Here is a 22,103-nt window from a genome sequence, read left to right as displayed (position 1 = left end):
CATATTTTTCATCATTCATTCACCTTAAATAATGCCATTTTTACATATTTTTAACGGCGAAAATATGCGCAAATCCTACGCATTAAACGTCAACGACATGACGTAATTTCCGTAATATTCAACGTTGTTTACTACATCCGGTTTGAAAATAGCAACTTGTTTATTTGAACAGTCAAGGAAACCGTACCAGCGTCCTGACGTCAACTGGAGACATTGAATTAAGGAGCATCATTAGATTTTGTGTCGGAATAGGAACGACACCTGCTGAAAAGATTGGAATGATGAAAACATGCAATGATTTGAAGTAGTTTGGCCCGGTAGTCGTCTTCAAATGGCACAAAAGATTCAAGAACGGCAGGAAATCAATTGAAGACGAGCTAGGTATGTCGAAAGTCAGTGCGCGCTGGGCTCTGAAGTTGCTATCAGAAGAAGAAAAGCAGACGCGTTCAAGGTGTTCAGCTGTATTCTTGGAACGGTACGCGGCAGAAGGTGACGAATTCCTTGATAGAATAGTGACTACAGACGAAACTTGCCTGCATCACTATGATCTGGAAATGAAGGCCCTATCGTCGGTATAGAAAACTCTAAGAACACCGCCACCAAAGAAAGCTCGGGTGCAAAGAAGCTGCGGAAAAGAGATGTTCATCTTCTTCATGGATCGCTACGGGAAGATCCTTCAGCACAGAGTCAAAGAAGAACGGTGAATGCTGACTATCACGCAACGGTAAATATCTATGCAACCCACGTATGTAACTAATAAATTTATATATAAAATATAATGATATAAAATTAAAATGTTCATATATAGAAATATAGCATTTACTTAATCTTGCTTTTATTTGAAAATCACCGCCAGCATTGCTGACTGAAACACGTTGATTTTCAGGTATTAAAAAGGGATTACGTCAATGTTCTGAAGAGAAAACGGCCGGCTTTGGACCTGGATAGGGTAATCCTGCACCAGGATAATGCTCCTGTACATAGGGCCAACTCTACACAGTTAGAGATTACTTTACTGGGATTTGAACTCTTGGAACACCCTCCCTACAGCCCTGACTTAGCGCCCATGGATTTCAGAACGTTTCCCGAGATTAAGACTTCCCTCCGTGGACAACGCTTCCATGACGTTGCCGATTTGACATTGGCAACCAGTCGAAAAGTTTCACAACTTGACACAGACTGGTACCGGGAGACATTTACCAAGTGGATTGCGAGACATCAGAAATATGTAGCCTTGTGCGGTGACTACGTAGAGAAAGTGCGCCGTTCATTGGACCTGGATAACGTGTGACGTTATTTGACGTCGTTTACGTTTTTAGTGTGCGGCGAGTGACGCATAGTGTTTGTTTTGGGATCGATGTAACTATCAAACTTTTCAATGGATTCGTATAATATTTATTAGGGAGTATCGTAATTCTTTAAACATAATTGTGGTATACTTTTCAATTCTTTATTAGCAACAGAACACAATAAATTTATACGAACTTCGCGATCACCCCTCGTATATATCTATATATAGTTGTCTAAATTCCCATGCACAGATATACGAGATGAATCCAGCAAACTCTGGGACTAACGAACTCCCGCAGAAACTCTTACAGGTACAAGCAAGGTTGTAATTGACTTCTAAAGGGATACAATAGCTGAAACTAAACACAATTGGTTTTGTGAACGTTAAAACACACCACGTTCGTATACACTTGTGTAATTTTATCCTAAGCATAGAGACTACAGGTAGATATGAAATTAGGTCCCACGTAAAGATGTGTTTCTCTGAACATACCAGCCAAGCAGATTCTGCAAGAATTTTAAACTGCTTGCGGTGAGTCTTCATCCAAATCCAATGTTTATAGTTATTAAGGATATTTAATAAGGGGGAATCTTGAGTCCAAGATAAACCTCGTGAAGGGCTCCCAAAAACGTCAGTATCCTCTCATATCATTGCTGCTGTGGCAGCCATTGTAGCAGAAGACTTGAGATATACAGTTTCCGAAATAGCCACATTAGTGAACAGTCTTCCACTTTTTCTATTTAAACTTTTCAGAATTCCCCACGTATAGTGTTTGTGAACAGCAGGATAAATGGCTTTGCCAGAAATGAACGATCATATGAGAAAAAACGAAACGCTTTTTGTACTTTTTTCCAGTTCAGAATTAGCACTGGCACGATTTGGTCGTAAAATTTAATCATCTGAAATGTGTTGCAAAATAAGGAACAAAGGAAATATCAACAAAGCTTAAGCGCAAAGTAATTATGCTACGTATTTCGTAAAAGTTGCGGTATGTTCATGCGAATAATGGCATTTAAATAAAATGAAGTAAGCAGCGGTACTATAATTATTAAGCCATTCCCTCTGTCACTACTAGATTTTGGCTGAATCATTTGTAACATTTCCCTTTGCCACTAGTAATTCTGGCTGAAATCATTTCATATATATTTCCTTTTGTCATTGCTATGTACTGGCTAAGAGCTCTTTTTACATTTCTCTGAGATTCCGGACTGGCTAAATCCAATTGTTAATTTCTTTATTTACCTTCGTAAGTGTTATGTACTTGACACTGGCTCAGATCATCTGTTACAATACTCATTGTCGCTATCCAAACATGGCTACGAGCTACAAATTAATTCTATAACTTTTTGATTTGTGTTTACTTGATACTGGCTAAAACATTTTTTACCTTTCCTTTAGTCACAAATTTTGAGCCTTGAAAGATCTGTTTCATATATCATGTCAGAAGGCATCCACTGTGTTTCAAGCTTATCGAAATACTGATTTAATAAAGAGCAAAAACTGGACAAAAATGACTAAGAAATAGTCAGCTTTGCGGTAATAACGATTATATCTCTTTTTATCTGGTGCTATGTTTCTATATAAACAAACACTGTTACATATGGCAGCAATTAAAATTAAACCAGAGATTAATATTAACAAAAATCTAAATATTTTGAAATGGCTGAGATATGGAGATCAATCTTTTTGGATCTAGTTTGTCATGCAACATTACCATGAATTTCTGCCTAGCGTTAATTACAATTTCCGATCTGTTGTAACTCCATCCATTTTCCGCTTAAAGATTGCAAAATTTCAGCTGCACTTTTGCACGTTTCTGTGATTATCATATAAGTATAGACATTTGACTTTTCTTTGTCTGAGATGGACGACTACATGGTAATTGCTGAGTTCTGCCTGAAGATATAAGAAGAAGATACATATATTTGTTGAATTGATGCAGTTAACGATTTGTTCCAGTACGTATTTTATGCTGAATGTTGGAGTTGGAATATAAATGCATCAAGTTTATATTATCACGATTATCATATTTTTAATCTGAACTTACTTTTGTGGTTTCTTTTGTAGATTCTGGAAATAATTCAAACCGTTGATATAAGTTTTACTTCTCCCAATAACTGATTCGACTCAGTCTTCGGGTCCATCCATGCATCAATTGCAAACAAAACAACATGGTCTCAAACAATTTCGATGAAAACGGCTATTTTTTAAGTAAACAGTACTAGAGTCTTGATAATTGTGGTGATTTTTAAGCTGGCATATATATGAAATATTTATCCTTACCTCTCCGACAAATCACATAGACCACAATCTAGCAAGTCCAGAGTCCAGGCGCTTTCACTTTATTGAAGTTGAGAAAGAAGTTTTAAGGACACGTCACGGCTGAGATAGTTTAGCATTATTACAATACACAGTCGGTATTGAAATTGTGTTTCCAATACATGTGCTCATTAGATGAATCCTCAATATCTATGTGTATAAGGGATGTGTTTTGTAGGATTGCAACACTGTGAGTTGCTCTAATTACTGACAAATGACTGAAACAATAGGAATTCGTACGAGAGATGGATATACAAAACGACAGTGAGGTACGATATATTCTTTTATTGTTTTAATGTATGAGTTGTAAGCTACAATATAGAATACCCATTTTATTAAAATCAAACTGGAAGTTAGAAATAACAAAAAAAATAATAAATTAATTAGGTCATGAGTCATCATATACTTGTCAAAATTTGTCATTAGTTTTCACGAGCTGTCAAAATTATTTTTATCTCTCTTTTCTGCAAATGCATTGTTTTTGAAAGTATCTTGGTCGGATATTGTAGTGTGTAACGTACTTTACATTCCACATTAATATTTGTGCTTGAAATTGCTTTGTTGAGCTCACCGACGTCACATGTGAATTTCTACTATTTTAGTTTATTGTCTGTTATAAAGGTACCAAATCTCAATATTAAGATATAAGAATTGTTCCTTTCTGGTAGACAAAGGAAACTATCTGGTTGAATCATAATATAACGGTTTTTGGAAAGAACTGAATATTCTTTGTTTTTTTTTGTTATTCACCGGAAATTCAAAAAGTGACATATTACCTTAAGAAAAAGTGCATATGCCGTAAATATAATGTCAGTGTAATTGTAACAATTTTAATACCATTACATGATTTTCTTTTAAATCTATACAATATTATTTTCATAATGATTAATTATGTTAGATTTTAGAATTAGAAGTTGCTATGTTACGAATAATTCAATGATAGTGGTCTTATTAACTGATTAGAAACACGAATTAAAAATACTTGAAAATAAATAAAATCACGGAAAAAGACGAATAACAATCAAATAGTTGATACCAGTTTTCGTTTAGTTTTAACACAGAACACAGTCAAACTTGATCACGTTTTATTACTGACATACGATTTAAATCTAGAATGACTTACCCGCACAACACCGAGATGGTGAAAATATGTGATTAAAGTTAGTGACTTCTGTCATTTAAAATCCATTTAACGAGACTTGTTGTGTTGCAATCGAAGATTATTATTCCCATCAAACAATACAGACAGATTGAATAGATGACATTAAAGTGTTTACAACACGTGATAGAAATAACGCATCAAGCACGACTCGTGAAATTGGCTTCTTACTTTAGTAGACATTAATTTTGTCAATGATATAAAATTACTTTTGCATTGTGAACTAGACAATTGTGTTTGAACTACTTAGCAATGTTGAAACGTCGTCTGAGTAATTGTATTATGTTGCAACACCTATCAAACCTACACGGCACGGAGGGAAGAAGATTCCGGTTTTACTATTCCGTTTTGACATCAATTCAATGTTTGCAGGGAAAATATTGTAATCTTAACCCTTACCGTCCTGGACACGATTAGTTCTGCCTTTGTGACCAGTGTAGATCATGATCAGCCTGCACATCTGTGCAGTCTGATCATGATCTGCACTGTTCGCTATACAATCAATATCTTTTGGTAAGCACCCATTTTAACAGTTAATAGTACTGTCCAAATTGGAAGATGGACACGTTCATTTTATAGATTTAGCATGGTAAGGATTAATAGCATCGTTCAAATAAAATAGAGATAATACAGTGGAGTCATCTGTGTGAAGTCTTCCATTTTGAACATTATAGTACACAGTATTCCATCCCTTTTTTTTAAACAATTCAGGGTTAATATTTTATAACAATTCGCATTGCACTTTTACAATTGATAATTCTCAAAAATGGTATCACCACCGTTTTTATAAAGGCATTTGGTGTTGTTTTGTTCACGGATATTAGATGTTGCTATATTTTCATGAATTACACGTTGTCTCTCGCTTTTGAAATTTCGAATGCTTGGACATAATCCTTCGCACATGTAATGTATAAACTCATAGCCCTTTCACGCTACCACTGAATCAAGAATATGACTGAAATGCCTAGGTCAGCAGCTCTCAAACACGGAAATATCTAACACACACGGAATACACTGACACATTTAAACGACACCAAGACATCCAAAGTGGATATTCGAACGATTTAACGAGTTTTCAAAAATTTCCATAAACCCTTGTTCCATTACTTCCGTGAAAAGCTAAAAGACGTCTGACATCATTTTTTCGTTGTCAAAACATACGTATGCCTTACGAGATTGTATAAAAATGTGCCCGGTGTCCTTAGGCTATGCAGTTAACACAGTTTTCTATCTCCTTTCTAGGCGTAAATGGAGGCGATGCAACCAATTACTAAACTCGGGTAATTTTCACACTGGCCTATTTACAGAAATGCATAAGAATTTACAACAAATATCCTAAGTGATTTATTTAATGTCTTTCATTATAAAAACATGGAAGTAATGACCAGCTGATATATTATGTTATCTTCACGCCTGAATTTGTATTATGAAATCCATGAATATTTACAGCTCTGTGATAAGGAAGATTTACAACAGATATGGCACCCAAGTGATGCTTACCGTCTAGCAAATTTGATGTCTACTGCATACGAAGTACTTTTTTTACCGACCTTATGATATATTTATGTATTTCGTTTGCATTTGTTCCAATACAACCAGTTTAGTATTCGATGAAAGTGACTGATTTTAAAGCAGTTTAGGCAAGTAAATAGTATGGTAACCGCGACGTTTGTGACGAATATATTATTTCTAGCATGACAGTTGACAAATATCATAAACCAAACACGGCGTTGAATCTATGAATACTTATATAAATCACCGGTCCAATGTTTGTGCTATATGACCGCTCTGTTTGTTCAAAGCAAGTTTGCTGGGCTATAGTCAAAACTTGACTCGAAATCTGTAATAAATAATCTTTTTTGTCATGTAATGAAACAATTACTGACATGCTGAGGTCAATATTCAAATCAATTGCATGACTCGATTTCCGGTCATTAGTCAAAACTAGTCGCCCGATATGTAAAGTTTTGACTGCTGACCGGCAAACTATTCAAAACGTGTATAAAACAACGTATGTTCGATTTTATTTCTGTTTTAGTTGAGCAGTGTAAAGTGTTTTTATATTTGTGGTTTTTACCAATTTAATCTGAACTAGAGAATACTTGAATAATCCATTTGAATTGACGCAGAATATTTACTTAGGTTTTGAATTTTGTAAATTATTACAATTAAACTGTTGTCAGTGAGAAAATACTCATGAAATAGACGTAAGGAAAATATTTTTCTGCACGTTAGGATAATTTTTTTACTACAATGTAGACTTCAGAATATACTTGGAAAATTTAGCAAACTAAAAAGATAGAGTTTAATGCTCGATTTTTTTTTGCTACTGAGATTTTCAAAACCCTTATTGTCGGGTTTAATATAGAAAAAAGGACGAAGAATACTTACCAGCGATAAACAATGAATTGCAGAAATTTCATTAAAACCCAATGGGTTTGTTTTTACTTTTACCCGCAATTCTTAAAGTGGGAGAAAACCTGCCATGGGACCTCCCGCGAGGTAGCAAAATCCACACGGGAGAAAAAAAACTCTCATAAGAAGACCGACTTTGAAATCGTCCAAGGAATTCAAGTTTTGAGATAATGTAAAAGGAAATGGACAATTAGTTTTCTATGAGACCCGAACTATTGTTAGATGTCAAAACATCAAAGAAAAGTCAAAGACAAAAGCTAGCTGAGTTTGCAAAAATTCCTGATTTGCAAACTGAATCCGGAGACTGTTCACACTGATTCGAAATATATGGACACAGACAAGTTATCATAAGGGGCGTCTATGGCAAAATCACATCTTTGATAACATTTTTGCAGATAGAACTTTGTTCTACAATGTAGCTTTTAATGAAACTTCTCACAGTGGTAAATAAACATGTGTTCTAATATATTAGAAAATAAAATACGTAGGTCCTTTTGCTACGTATTGTGGTATTTGCTCATGCTTATAGAGATCCGCACATTACACGCTGATTTTCAGACATTATTTGGAATTAATAAACGTGTCAAAACATTTTTTGTCATCTTTTGTCTTAAGAAAGATAGTTACGTTGTCGTTTTAATAAAAAAATTCAGCATTAATTCATAAAACTATTTACATTTCTGTATACCGAATCTGGGCTTTATTCCACGTTATCCGGATAAATGACATGACACCATTTCTTCCGGTTTAGCAAACTTGCAGACCTACATAACATAAAGATATTATTTTGTCGAGTACATGTACTCTTTTTTGTCTTTGTCATCATATTTTGTCCTCAGAAAGACAGTTACGTTGTTCTTTTAATACATTGTCTCACGGGTTACAAAATGACGTAATTCATAAAACTCATTTCACTACAGTATGGCAGGGCTTTATTTTATGTTATCCGGATAAGTGAAGTTGTACTATTATTTCCGGCTTACGAGTATCAAACGTGCAGAAGTATCTTTATATATCATATCACGTGTACTCTTATTTTGTCTTATTTAATGTAATCAGAGGTTAGACAGTCATTATGCAGAAGTATCTTTATATATCATATCACGTGTACTCTTATTTTGTCTTATTTAATGTAATCAGAGGTTAGACAGTCATTATGCAATTTCATTTTTATATTTTCAAAATTGAGATCACAACAAACCAATCGATATCGTGCGTTAAACTCATGCATAAATTATAGAACATCAAACAACATTATCATAAAATGAATTGAAAAAATAATACGAAAATGACTCGGCCGTATCGCTATTTCAACGTTATGTACTGAAAATGAAATAAAAAATCAAATACAGAGGTATTGCTCTAAAGTGTATGGGAACTGTGGTGTAAATCTATTTTTGTTCATCAAGAAGTCCGGAGGCTTATCAAAAACAGAAAAAACAACTATCTAATAAATACCATTAGCTTTCGATTAAAACAACTTACGATTGTTTTCCCTTTTCATTAATTTACCATATAATCTCAAACTCTCTGTCATAACTTCGATCATTAAGAGGAGAACATACTAATTATCTGGCATTAAATGAAACAACAGCTTTTCTAATAGTAAATTTAACAAAGTCACCTGAACTGTGATCAGCTGTGTGAAGCGCTGCGGTTTCTGGTGGATAACAGCAGTAAAAGCAATGAAATATATAAGTAAAGAAGATGTCTATTTCTCCCACTTGAGATGAGAGATGTCCGTTGAACAGCATAACGCGGTGTCCATTTATCAGAAATTGTCCGTTTTGCAAGAGCTTGTTCAAGGGAGTTTACCTGTAGAAATCTTTATATTTTTATAAACTGATTAACCGCTATCACAAACTTCAGAAGGCTTTGGCTAGTAACTTGTGTCAGAGATCGTCCGAGCTTTTGCAGTAACATAGCAAAAACCTAAGAACGTTTCTTAAACGTGGTCTTACACAACCCGTATATTAAGGGGATGTAGCTTACAAACTAAAGAAAATCAAGCTTATTCAAATTGTATACTTATCGACTATGCTAGAACAATTATTAAAAGGGAAACAATAGAAAAATCTTGAAGCACATCGCATGTTATTGACTGATGCCTCTGCAGTCGATAAGCGTATCATTACCTTGTTGCTTTTGTCCTAAATCCTATAAAAACGAACGGACGGGTTGAATTTTGGTCTTCTGATTTACCTAGTCGAGCCCATAAGATTTGCTACTGGTGCACTGACATAAGACAAGTTATTGAGTACATCGAATTGAGACCTTGGCTTGGCCTTAATAGTTTTACTTTAAATATCCTATATGTAATCATATTTATTATGAATTTGAAAAAAGTCGATTCCTTCAAAGACAGATGATGCACGGCACACGATGCAAACGGACATCTCTATAATTTATTTTCTGACTGAAATAATAATTATCAGAAAAACAAGGAAGAATATCCAACAGGGAAAGCCACGTTCCAAAAACGCAGCCTTCCCAAATGCACACACGAACAACACTCGCACACCACACACACACACAAGACAAACACACAAGGACAAAACAAACAAATACAAGAACACAGTGGGGCACCGCCTTGGAAGGTCAGTGACAAAACCACCACTGGGGAGCTTAAACCGGCTTATGGTGCACCCAACCTCACTCTTACGCCCACCATGTTCCAAAGTCACAAGACAGTGTAAATAAAACATTATCCCCGCCAGGCGAAATCCTAACACACACAAAGGCAACAGAAGGCATGTAATGTAAAACACATAGATGCTCTTGTATATATATATATATATATAAATGCAATCCTTAAGAACCTAAAACGTATGTACTCAATGACTTTGCAGAAGACAGAGCAACAAGGGAAACACCCTTAATGGCTCGACGAAATAGGCCAGAAGACGGAAATCAAAATAGCTCAGTCCTGGTGAGATTTAAGAACTACTAATCATAGAGTCCTCCACCTGTTCCGTCAGACACAATCAAAGAGGAAAGCGTAGCGTCTAACTGTAAAAGGGCTGAACACCAAACATGCGGTGTGTCTCAAAACAGCTGGGTCATAACCTCATTTCATAAAAAGTTTAATGAATTTACTAAATACAATTGGAAAATTGCCATGACCCAAAATCTTACGAAGTTTGTAAACCACATCCCCATAAAAAGCGGGTTTTGATATACCTTCTCGCAGAAGTGTCTTTATATTGCTATTGTATTTCAAAATCAAATCCAAATTACGAATTATGTATAAAATTGTCGTAAACACTTGAATTCATTTCTGACACGCAATGTCATTTTGCAATATCCTACTGCGATTTCAGACGTCTAAATATCTTGTAAGCTAATTTAATGCATAATTTATTGATTTACATGATCCAACTTAACCATATTCAAAGTTATCACAAGAGAGAAGATACATTTCACAAAACATAGCAATTTCAAATGTAATTACGCATGTTGTATCGTGAATGTTATGTATGCTTTTTTTTTTCATTATCCTAGACAAATGTATGTTAAAATAATTTCGTTAGGTTTGATGCGTTTAATTACAGTTGAAGTGTTTGTCTGAAGTTTTCATGCCAGTTGAGATACAAGAGTGCGCCATATTGTGAGTAAAAAACAGCGCTTTGGTAAGCATCTTCAAATGTGATAACCACTACAGGCTTTTGCCGTCCTGTAAATTCCTTCAAACTGAATGATTAATCAGTTTTTCCGTATTTTTTTATTTAGTTTTCGTTTCTCCAATTTTCAAATTTAACCCTATGATCATAAGCTATAGTTTTGCAGGTAATTTTGAAATAAACGCTAAAAGAAACAAAAAAGAACAAAGATAAATATCCAAAAACACGGCTTCCCTAAACCGTAATTCATAGCACGCGGACGTGCATACAACGAAGCCATGTCATATTGACTGACCGGAAATTTAACTGTATGGTAATATCTTAGGCACGTAGACTATTTAAGTGGTATTTCTGCACAGAAGGCATCACAGAATAAACTGTGAACTCGGTATATTCGTAGATGTACATAAACAAGACCTATATTCACGGAGAAATCGTATACATAAGCATAATAGATATCAATTAACCAAGCTTCCACTTTAAGGTACTTCCGTAAATTGAAATTAGAAATTTATGTGAAAAATCAGAACCCTCAAAACAGCTTTCGAAATGCAAGGACATAAAACATATATGATAAAAGTTGAAAAGATATACCTGTAGGTAAATTTGCGAGCATGAAAGCTACGCTGAACCCTATCTCCACAGTGCTTTGTAAGAAAATGAGTGAACATTTTTGGTGCAAAAGTTTGGTATCGTATGCAACCTAAATTGCTATAAAATATTTATTTTCAAATCAAAAAAATGCCAAAATAGTGCACACGAGCGTTACTTTTTCAAGAAAATGTCGTTAAACATTCTAATGCGCAAAACACGTGCACAGTTTTTCTAAAATATTTCGCCGCCATGTTTAAATAAAATATATGATTGTTATTTTACCTCAGATTTCCTTACTGAAATATGTATGTCTCCTTATTCATGGTTAGAGATATCCATTTAGTATAGTTTTTCACTATCCGATGTCCTTAATCTGTTACCGATCCTTCACATTTAAAGAATAAACGCAATGTGTAATGATAGTTTTTCGCTTTACACACCTCTCTTGGACAAGAAAGCCGTTTCACTTAAAATTTGTAACCATCCGCTGGCAAAATATTAATGAAAGATCGGAACTTTTTCTAAAATAAAGATGAATTTCAATCATTTTCAAAAACTGGAAAATTTGCACATTGTGTTGAATTTATAAATAAAACAAAAATCCCAAAAATAAACCATTTTAGAACTTTTCCGGGAACTATACGTTTCAGCCGAACAACGCATTTCAAGATGACACAAAACTGATTTCTCTTCGTAAACAATGTCAAAGTTCACCTGAGGAACATTGCTGAAAAAGTAAAAGTGCTTAATTGTTTCAGTTTTACGTCCTGTGGAAAACAATCAACTTTCAACTTTAAATGCATATATGTTCTATAATTATTCCAATATAAAAAACCGTCCGATCTTTTCCGTGAGAAATAAAACGAAGCAAATTTAACTATTTGTTTACACTTCAACCATGTGAAATTAAAGGCATGTATTATCACGAGACTCCCGTGCATTTTGAATCTCGTGGTGAATAAACTGAATTTACTTTAAACTATGGTGCCTCAGTTGAGCCAGTTATCTGTTAATTTCAGAGACAGTCTTAGTACTGGAACGCTGCTTCTGCTGTCAACACCGCAGTAACCACTAATGTAAAGTCAGTGTCCATTTCTATGCCGGAATTTCAATACACAACTATTATCAGTTTAAATCTATGAAAGTGTGAAAAAATATCACTTTTTAACGAAGAACCAAGATACAGAATTTAAGAAAAGTTACTTTTGAGATATTGCTGATTTAATCATCAGGTTTTTGCATGAGAAGTTCAACTGATTGCATTTTGTAAAATGTTGCGTAGTTATCTACAATTCTATACAAGTTGTATTACCTCCTAACATATTTGGCTGTACATTTTTTCTGCGATTTATTGTCACTGTGTTTTGAAAAACATGCTGCATAAATTCTCATATTGTATAAAAAGTCGATAGATCAAAATTGGTTAGTTTACAACTCATGAAACGTCTAATAAGGAATCACTATGCACATCGAACTTATCCCGGACCAGTATGTGGAAATACTGTGACCAAATGTTTCAAGATTGTCTAAAAATATTTGCATATATCGTGATAAAGCAAATATTTCGATTGTTTTCTATAATTTATAAATATACAATCATGTATGTGTGAGAAAGTTAGGTTAAGTAATTTCGGTAGTTACCGCAGGAAGTACCGAAAATTCCATTTCCACCAAATTTTCCGCGAGATAAGCAGCGCGTAAGTACATAAATTCCACTATAATAAATTAAACCTTTCTTATACTTGCACAATCCTTGAAAAGAATTTTGGATCGTTGCCAAATCTTGTTCACATTAAGTCTGAGACTTCTCTTACAATTTTAGGCAGTTTGGTACACCATACGTAGAAAAAATCATTGTTTGCACATTGCACTACTTTTATGTATGCTGAATATAGCAATATGTACAGATTTATTTTCGTTTTAATACATGAGGTGGTCAGATTTGAAAACATATTTTGTACTAAGTTTAGTTCTATTCAGTAAGACAATTCTCCTATGCACTAATTGAAACTTTTGAACTAACTTATGTTATTCATGAATTTTTAATAAAGTATTTTGAAAGGAATTATAAATCTAACCAAAAATTTGGAAAAATACAGGTAAAATATCTTCTTTGTTTATTTCCAAATTTTAGTTTTACTTTTTATACAGCTACTTTTAGTTCAGGTCTTGCAAACTGAGCAGTTTTTGTACTCTGGAACAGCTGCATTTGAAAGCTTTAGTTCACTGTATTTTCACACCTCAAATGAAGGTCACCCTAAATTCAAGATGGCGGAAGTACCTTAAGTGTTCAAAAGTTACGGAGAAATACTGAAAGGGTAAGTCAGCTATGCAAATTAGGAAAGACTTAAGCAGAAGTTAGAATGTCAACAAAGACATTATGTGTTCATATCATACATACCCGGATATTGGACATATCACGCTGATTCCGAGATCGATTTTCGTCCCCCAGACTGGGAAAGGATTTTCTTTCATTTTAGCAATCTATAATTTGTTGTTGAATTTAGAAATATTTAAAAATATTTTGGCCACACTTTTGCAGCTCCATCTAAAATCCCATGGAAAATGAACAAGGTGTTTAGAGCTCTTGTGAGTGGAAATTTGCAGAAATCATCAATTATCTTGTTTTGAAGGATTTGTATTTGTGGGATTTTAAATCGATGGCTATTCAACCCTGTATTCCGTCAGCAATCCTGTAAATGTTTAGGCCTTTTAATGGCACAATTACGGATGAGTACAATGCAAAGGGTAGGAAATTCAGCTACCTGGAAAACTTGCAAGGTTTCAATCCTACAACGATGAGGCGCAAGATGTTCGAATTCAGCGGCCTCAACCATCCGACCATGGATGTCCGTAAATAATTTTGTTTATACACTATATCTTATACATTCATCCTTCATAATTTGGTAGTCCGAGAACGAACGACCATAATTAAGTCTCTGGGGAGTTTTCATACTTGCTGTACATGCACATGATAAATATACAGTTGTTTTCTAGTTATTATAAGCACCAAGTTCAGGGCTACATCTACAAGTGCGTAGGCTGTCTTCGTACACTAATTGTCCTGCCAAGTGACATATACTAGAAACATCTCCAATTGCAGTTGTTTTGCTGCTGATGCCGGTATTGGTATATTTTTATTGGTGGAGTCCTTTAGAAAATAAAATGTTTACCATTCCTGTCACTTTTTAGTTTAATGTATACAAAATTAATTTTATCTCGATTGTGATGAAAGCCTAAAAAAAACAAAGAGAAATATCAAACAGGGAATGCCACGCACCAAAAGCGCAGCCTCCTTAAAATGAACCCCCCAGCACGCAAACGCGTGCACCACACACACACACACGCGCACACACACACACTCAAAGCTTACACATCAGGACAAAACGAACAACACACACACACACACACACTCAAAGCCAACACATAAGGACAAGACGAACAATAAGCATACACACACGCGCGAACACAAAGTCAACACACAAGGACAAAACAAACAAACAAAGGAACACAGTGGGGCACCGCCTTGGAACGGTCAGTGGCAAAAACACCACTGGAGAGCTTAAACCGGTTTATGGAGCGCACGCAATCTCACTCTTACCCCCACCATGTTCCAAAGACATGGGACAGTGTAAATAAAAGTAATCCCCTCCAGGTGAATCTCTAACACACGTAATGGAAACAAAAAGGCATGGCATGTAAAACACAAAAATGCTCGTGTATAGATATATAAAAAGCAAACCTTAAGAACCAAAAACGTATGTACTCAATGCCTTTTCAGAAGACAGAGCAACAAGAGAAACACCCTTAAGGGCCCGACGAAACAGGCCAGAAGACAAATATCAAAACAGTTCAGTCCTGGTAGGACTCTTCCATCTTCCATCAGACGCAATCAAAGAGGGAAGCGTAGTGTCCAACTGTAAACGGGTTGAACACTAAACATGCGGTATGTCTCAAAACAGTTGGGTCGTAACCTCTTTTAATAAAACGTTTGATAATCTTTCCAAATACATTTGGAAAATTACCATGACCCAAGATCTTACGAAGTTTGTAAACCACATCCCCATAAAAAACGGGTTTAGAAATACCTTCTCGCAGAAGTGTCTTTAAATTACTATTGAATTTTAAAACTAAATCAGAATTACGATAATAAAATTTAGTAAAATATTTACGCAATTTGTAATAACGGTAGCCTTGCTGAAGAAGTTTACTTGTAATATATTGATTACGTTCATTGAAATGCTTGACATGACTACACGCTCTGGCAAACCGAATTAATTGAGAAATGTATACCCCATAAGATGTAGCCTGAGGTACATCCGCATCCAAATGGGGAAAATTTACAATACTAAAATTAAAATCATCCCTCTTGTCATAAATTTTGGTATGTATAATATTGTCATAAATAGAGAGATGTAAATCTAAAAATGAAGCATCAGTATCAGAATTGTTAGTTTTAATTAACTGAAGCTCCCTAGGATAAATAGTATCCACCAAATGACCAAAAAACGGATTATCCATTTTAAGAATATCATCCAGATAGCGTGATGTATTATTAAATGCAGTTATAATCTGCTTGCGTATCTGGAAAAAGGCTCAACATAAAGTCTCTTTCATAACAATATAAAAACAAATCTGCGACAAGGGGTGCACAATTTGTTCCCATGGGAATACCAACAACTTGTCTAAAAACTGCATTCCCAAACCTGATGTAAATGTTGTTCAATGAAAAGGAAAGGGCCTTACAAACTTCGTCACAGGTCCACATAGTATAATGTTTAATAATATTACTAGTAAAAAAAGCTTTATCAAAATTGCAAGCGATAAATGTAGCATTCTCTCTGGCAAAAGTCTTTTGAATTAGGGCAGTTAATTTGTCATGTATTAAGTTATGTGGTAAAGTGGTATACAAAGTAGAAAAAACGTATGTACTGACTGTAGATACCTTGTAATTATTAATTTTCAACTTATCCAGGATTTCGCCAGAATTTTTAATCGACCAAAATCAGTGTTTACCAGAGTTTTCGTATACTTTATCGCAGTATCTTTCCACGTGGGCTTTCACAGCAGTTAGACATGATGTTAATAGTTTTGAAATATTTGTAGTTGTACAAAAGCTTGAATTAGCGATAAAGCGAGCTTTATATGGTTGTTTATGCAATTTAGGAATCCAGTACATGGTCGGTAGTTTAATATGTTGATCGTCTATACGAACTTTTAAATTAGAAACTTCAGTGATGTGATCAGTAACCAATTTGTTTTCAACAGAAGGACTCAATGTATAAGTTTTAGTGCTATTTAGTTCGTTTTGTAAAACATTAATATAATGCAGGCGTCAAATGATGATAATATTGTTGGCCGCCTTGTCTGCCGGAACTAAGACATACTTAGAATGAAATTCTTGGATTTCCTTTTTCAAATGTCTTAAAGTAAACTTGGGTTTAGGTGGAAGTAGGTGTACATTAGTTTGATAAAATTTTATTCGAGAATCAACAATGTTAAAAACATTTCGTTTCCAAGACGTTAATGCATTGGGATCAGCGTTCTCACAACGACACCATTTAACACAGAAGGTTTCAATGGATTCTGCAATGTGACCACGACAAGCATTAAAATCAATAGTTGAAGAAATTCTATATTTAGGTCATTTAAAAAATAAATTACGAATACGTTTGTCTTTAATAATATCAAAATTACCAGTGATGACATGACCTGCATCTGAATAGCAAAATTTTGAGTTTTTACATTCGCAGTAAGGAGTATTTGTTTGAACATCTAAGTCGGAAACAATTTTATTTTAATTGAAAATAACATTTCTTACAGGTGTTTTAATCAAGGTTATTTGAACCACTCAAGAGTCCGTTTCCTGGAGAAGACTTGATTGTAACCCTAGTGGGGCTCCCACGACCCCAAGATTGAGCGGCCGACACCTTAACCACAAGATCACCACTCCCCTTTCACTTTTTGGTGTATGAAGTTGAAAAGTAAAACAAATAACGCCGGTGTAGATTGATTAAATTTGAGACAGTAAACAATTAGAAAAAAGACCAAGTTATTCTTACCGAAAGAAGTAGAATATTTGTATGAGCTGATATTTTGTTGATATATGACTTTTCTTCTAAAACGTAAACATTTTAAATGATCGTTTTATTATCCATATAACTATTAGAAGGTAACAAATCAAGCAAAACTATAATCAATTTTTTAAGAGAACCGTTGGAAACACAGAACGTAACAAAGTAAATTAGTATTAGACTGGGTTTGACTGAGTTCGTTCATTAAATATCGTGAAATATGCAAATCCTAGAACGGCCTATGAAATGTAAAGTACCTCTTATATACGAATAGTTTGCGCATGCGGTTTACTAATTGCAGGACTATGTGAGCGTAAAGCAATTCTGTCATGATTATGTACACAAAGGTTGAATCGAAGACAAGTTAACTGCATTTTAGGTATATTGTTTTCCATTAGCATGAAAACGATGCTCTTCACAACTTTGAATGAGCTAAGGTAATTTCTTTGTACATTGACCGAATAATTTTATAAGAAAAAGGAAACTTGTCCATTAAAAGTCCCGCTCTTCAAGTATATGACGTCTTTGCCTGACGTCTACGCTAATTGTTTTCGTTTCGATTTATGTATATAAATGGTTCTACGGATATCATACTTTAAAACACTTGATAGTGACAACGAATTCCATAGTAAGTCACGGTTCATTGGCATAATCTTCTTTGAGCATTAACTTCAGCTCTATATTAGAAACGAACACAACCTATAACTGTCCCTTTCTACGACTTGTGTGTCTTAGTATGACGTCTTCACTTTATTTGCAATTATGTATCAGTTTGGTTGGTTTAAACATCGTCCATGTCAGTAATCATTAAGAGATCCAAGGACTTTTGAAATTTGTATTATGTTTTTAAATATGCCAAATTCTTATAGTTTTGTTTTCTTAATCGACCTTTTGAAAGTAGGCAGTTGATATATTTCTTCGCTTTTCATGTTGTCAGGTTGTAGAACATCTGAATATCTCATTTTAAATTCAACGATATTAAATTTGATTTCAAAGTGCTATCAAGGTCAAACGATCTTGAACCAAGCGTCAGATCAGGACGTCTTTACCAACTGATTAATGTTTTTATTTCAGTTACAAATGGTGTCTTGAAAAGAAAGTGTATAAGCAAATGCACATATGGCTATAATACCAAAGTGGACATCCTTTCAAGTATCGATATTGTTAGTCAAATAGACTTTGTCTGAATAAAGAATAAAATCTGTGTTTTCCTAGGAAAGAGCAAGCACGTGATAAAAAGAAACTTTAATTTGTGTCTTTCTACATAGAATTTATTACACTTGAATACAAATGACACTAGGTTTGCCACAGCCTCATATTTTATTTGATAGATAACAGTAGTGAATATTAGGATGGTTTTGAAACATCTGACCACACTTGACCTATAACCCCTTGGTTCGGACTGACCAATACCGGCCAATTTAAAATCCACAGGTTTTGACAACTCATTGTGAAAACCTTCGGTTTGATGAACGTAAGTCCCTGGGAGCTTTTAGCTTCCATAAAGTACTGAGAAAATACATATTTAACTTTCAAAATATCTTAAAAAAGCCTTAATAAAAACTTAAAAAACGTTATACCCGGACCGAAAAACAATTTATAAAATAGTTTTAGCCTCCGGTTTAAAGCCGATATTGACTTTACAGTGTAAACAGATATTGGGTTTCCATTATAGTATTTCGCAATATTGCATCAGCCGGTTACGACTAGTTTTATCAATACACTATAACATTGTTTACTGTTTTAAGTATTAAACGGAAAAAGTGGAATTTAAACAACTGAAATGTAAGTTTTATTTTATTATCTTTTTATTTTTTTAACACGCTTATGTGTGTGTTCGGGTTTAACGTCTTTTTCAATAATTTTCCAGTCATATAAACGACGGTGTCTGCTTGTAGCAGTGAGCACAATACCCAACTTTATTTTGCTGCCTCACTGGAATATCACGCCGTAGACACGTGGCATGATACCCCACCAGTCCCAGCACTATCCCCATAATGCTGAGCGCCAAGTGAGGAAGCTGCTTGTGCCATTTTTAACGTCTTTGGTATGACTCGGCCGGGGATTGAACCCACGACCTCCCGCACTTGAAGCGGACGCTCACCACTAGGCTACCGAGGCGGTTTTTTTAACAAGCTTAAGAAAATAATTATATGTTTAACTCTTTACCAGTTTTTTACTATTTACTATTTATACGTTGTAGAATAAGTATGTTGATATGGGTTTTTTAATGTTATTTTGTTTATTTTATAGGTATTCAAGAATTCTACAAAGATATTATTAGCCAGACGAATTACAACGTGAAAAATCCAAGACTTTATAAAGACAACGAACGTTTAACACAAAATATATCATCGGAAGACTTCAAGAAAAGAATGTTAACCGTAGCCTGGTTGAATATCATAATACTTTCACGTTGTGAGAATCACTCAACCGTAGGAGTATGCCATACTCATACGCATGATTGAATATCATAATACTTTCATGTTGTGAGAATTACTCAACCATAGAATTATACCATAATCATACGCATGGCTTAATGTTATGATATTTTGATGTTGTTGAAATCACTCAACCGTAGGAGTATGCCATACTCATACGCATGGTTGAATATACGCTTTTGGGAGTAGTATGGAATATAACGTTTATGGGTGCATTTTTGATAGTAGCAAAGAATATTGTGTTTTTGATACATTTTATCCCTTTTTATTTAAATAATTTATCATTGTTTGTTCATTATGTTTTACATTGTTTACTCTCAGTGTTTTATACAATAAATCATAAATGTTTATACCATTTTGTAACATTTTAATGAAAAATAAACAATAATAACCACAAAATGTGTTTGTTTTGTCTTGATATTGTATGTTATTATACTTAACCCCAGGTATATATATCAATCACTGTCCTTTGGTTCATCCGATATATAGAATTTGATGTAACTATCCGCCAAAAGCGAAAATGTTACTTCTGTAGATGCTGAATCGTCATAAGGATGAATGTCAATCACTGTCCCTCGTTTTAGATAAATTTTAATTTTTTTCTTATACATAGATATTAACTGATCAGTGTCAAAGTCCTCAGCTGTTATATTTACATTATCAAATACATCAAATAGACGAAGAATTGTATGATATTCAACATTCCACCACCTAAATATAAAATGTGATATTGGGCTTTTAATCGGTTTATTTGGTTCACCTAGGGGCCTGGTCCCCGTTAATAAAATCTTAATATCTATTATATACATTCCGGATTTTTTAACTTTAAACACACCACTCAAAAGCACATCTTGTGCAATTAATTTATATTCTTGGTTTGTGTTTATAAAATCTTTATAATCTACAATAATTCCAGGTTTTAATTTAAATGCATTTAAATAGTTCAGACCGGTCATATTTTCATATGTTGAATATATCCAAGCACCACGACGGTTAAAATACTTTTTCATTTTTACGTAATCATAAAGAGTGTTATTATAGTATTCAAAGAGAAACACTTCATGTCCCACTTCCTCTAGCCTTTCTTCTATTTTCCTGTCTTTTTTTTTAAGTTGAAGAATTATTTCAGCTAAATCATCAAGTCGTTTTGTTGTGGCAACTTCAGAAGCAGATAGATTGTCAACAGTATTCTTTGTTCTAGCTAATTGTGTTTCTTGTTTTAAGAAAACATTTTTTACTTTTGTAATTTCTTGAGTATTAGTGGTAATTTCTCCGACATTAGCGGTTATTGCTTTAGTATTAGCAGTAATTACTTGGGTATTAGCAGTGATTGATTCTCCTTGTTTAGCTGATATTTCAATTACAGAGTCCAAATCATTTATTATTATTTTAATTTTATCATTAAATTTATCATTAAATTTATCATTAAATTCATTAATATCTTTTTGTAATAAACCTTTAAGTTTACTTAACTCTTCGTACTTTATATTGTGACTTGCATCAACATTATTAATCATGTTTACAAGTTGTTTTCTCAAATTTTCTAGCTGATTATTAACTGTGTTAATTGCTTCAGTATTAGCAGTAATTAACTCTCCTTGTTTAACTGATTTTTCAACTACAAAGTCCAGTTCATTTTTATGTTCTTCAACTTTAGCATTCAATTCATTAATATCTTCTTGTAATTTTTTTGTAATATTACTTAAGTCTGCATACTTTAAATTATGACGGTTGTCAACAATACTAATCCAATTTCGAATTTGTTTTTTAAAGTCATCTATTTTAGAATTGAGCTCTTTTTTAAAATCCTCTAATGCTGTATCATGATAATCACCTCTTTGTGAAGCTGCCTTTTCCAGTTCAGATTTATATTCTGCAAGTTTATTTGAAAATAATTCTAATAAATCTTTATGCTTATTTTCAGTTTCAGTATTTAGTTTATTTATTTCTGTTCTGATTTCTAACTGATACATATTTTGTAACTTTTTCTCAATTTCAATAATCTTGTCTTTTAGTTCTTCATGTTTAATCATACTATCTTTTAATTCTTGAATTTGGGTGAATAAAATGTTTAAATTAACTCGAAATACTTCTTTTATGTTATCATCTGTTAAATCAGATTTCTCTTCAAGTTCTTTAATAGAATCAACCATAGCTTTCATTTCTTCTTCAATTTTACCTTGTAATTCA

The 22,103-nt window shown here is 33.8% G+C and overlaps 1 protein-coding gene and 1 long non-coding RNA gene across 2 annotated transcripts; both read left to right on the top strand.

The window, feature by feature from the left end:
• The first annotated feature begins 383 nt into the window (after nucleotides 1-383).
• On the top strand, nucleotides 384-1,291 carry LOC128559328 (histone-lysine N-methyltransferase SETMAR-like). Its single transcript, XM_053550643.1, has 2 exons — nucleotides 384-572; nucleotides 887-1,291. Exons 1-2 carry the CDS (start codon nucleotides 384-386, stop codon nucleotides 1,289-1,291), a joined length of 594 nt encoding a protein of 197 aa, XP_053406618.1.
• Nucleotides 1,292-18,880: 17,589 nt separating this feature from the next.
• LOC123559544 (uncharacterized) lies at nucleotides 18,881-20,513 on the top strand. Its single transcript, XR_006687950.2, has 2 exons — nucleotides 18,881-19,257; nucleotides 19,726-20,513. It is a non-coding gene; the product is annotated as an uncharacterized LOC123559544 (long non-coding RNA).
• The last annotated feature ends 1,590 nt before the right edge of the window (nucleotides 20,514-22,103 follow it).

Source organism: Mercenaria mercenaria, chromosome 9, assembly GCF_021730395.1.
Source record: "Mercenaria mercenaria strain notata chromosome 9, MADL_Memer_1, whole genome shotgun sequence".
Classification (NCBI taxonomy): domain Eukaryota; kingdom Metazoa; phylum Mollusca; class Bivalvia; order Venerida; family Veneridae; genus Mercenaria; species Mercenaria mercenaria.
This window is presented reverse-complemented; position numbering and strand designations above follow the sequence as displayed.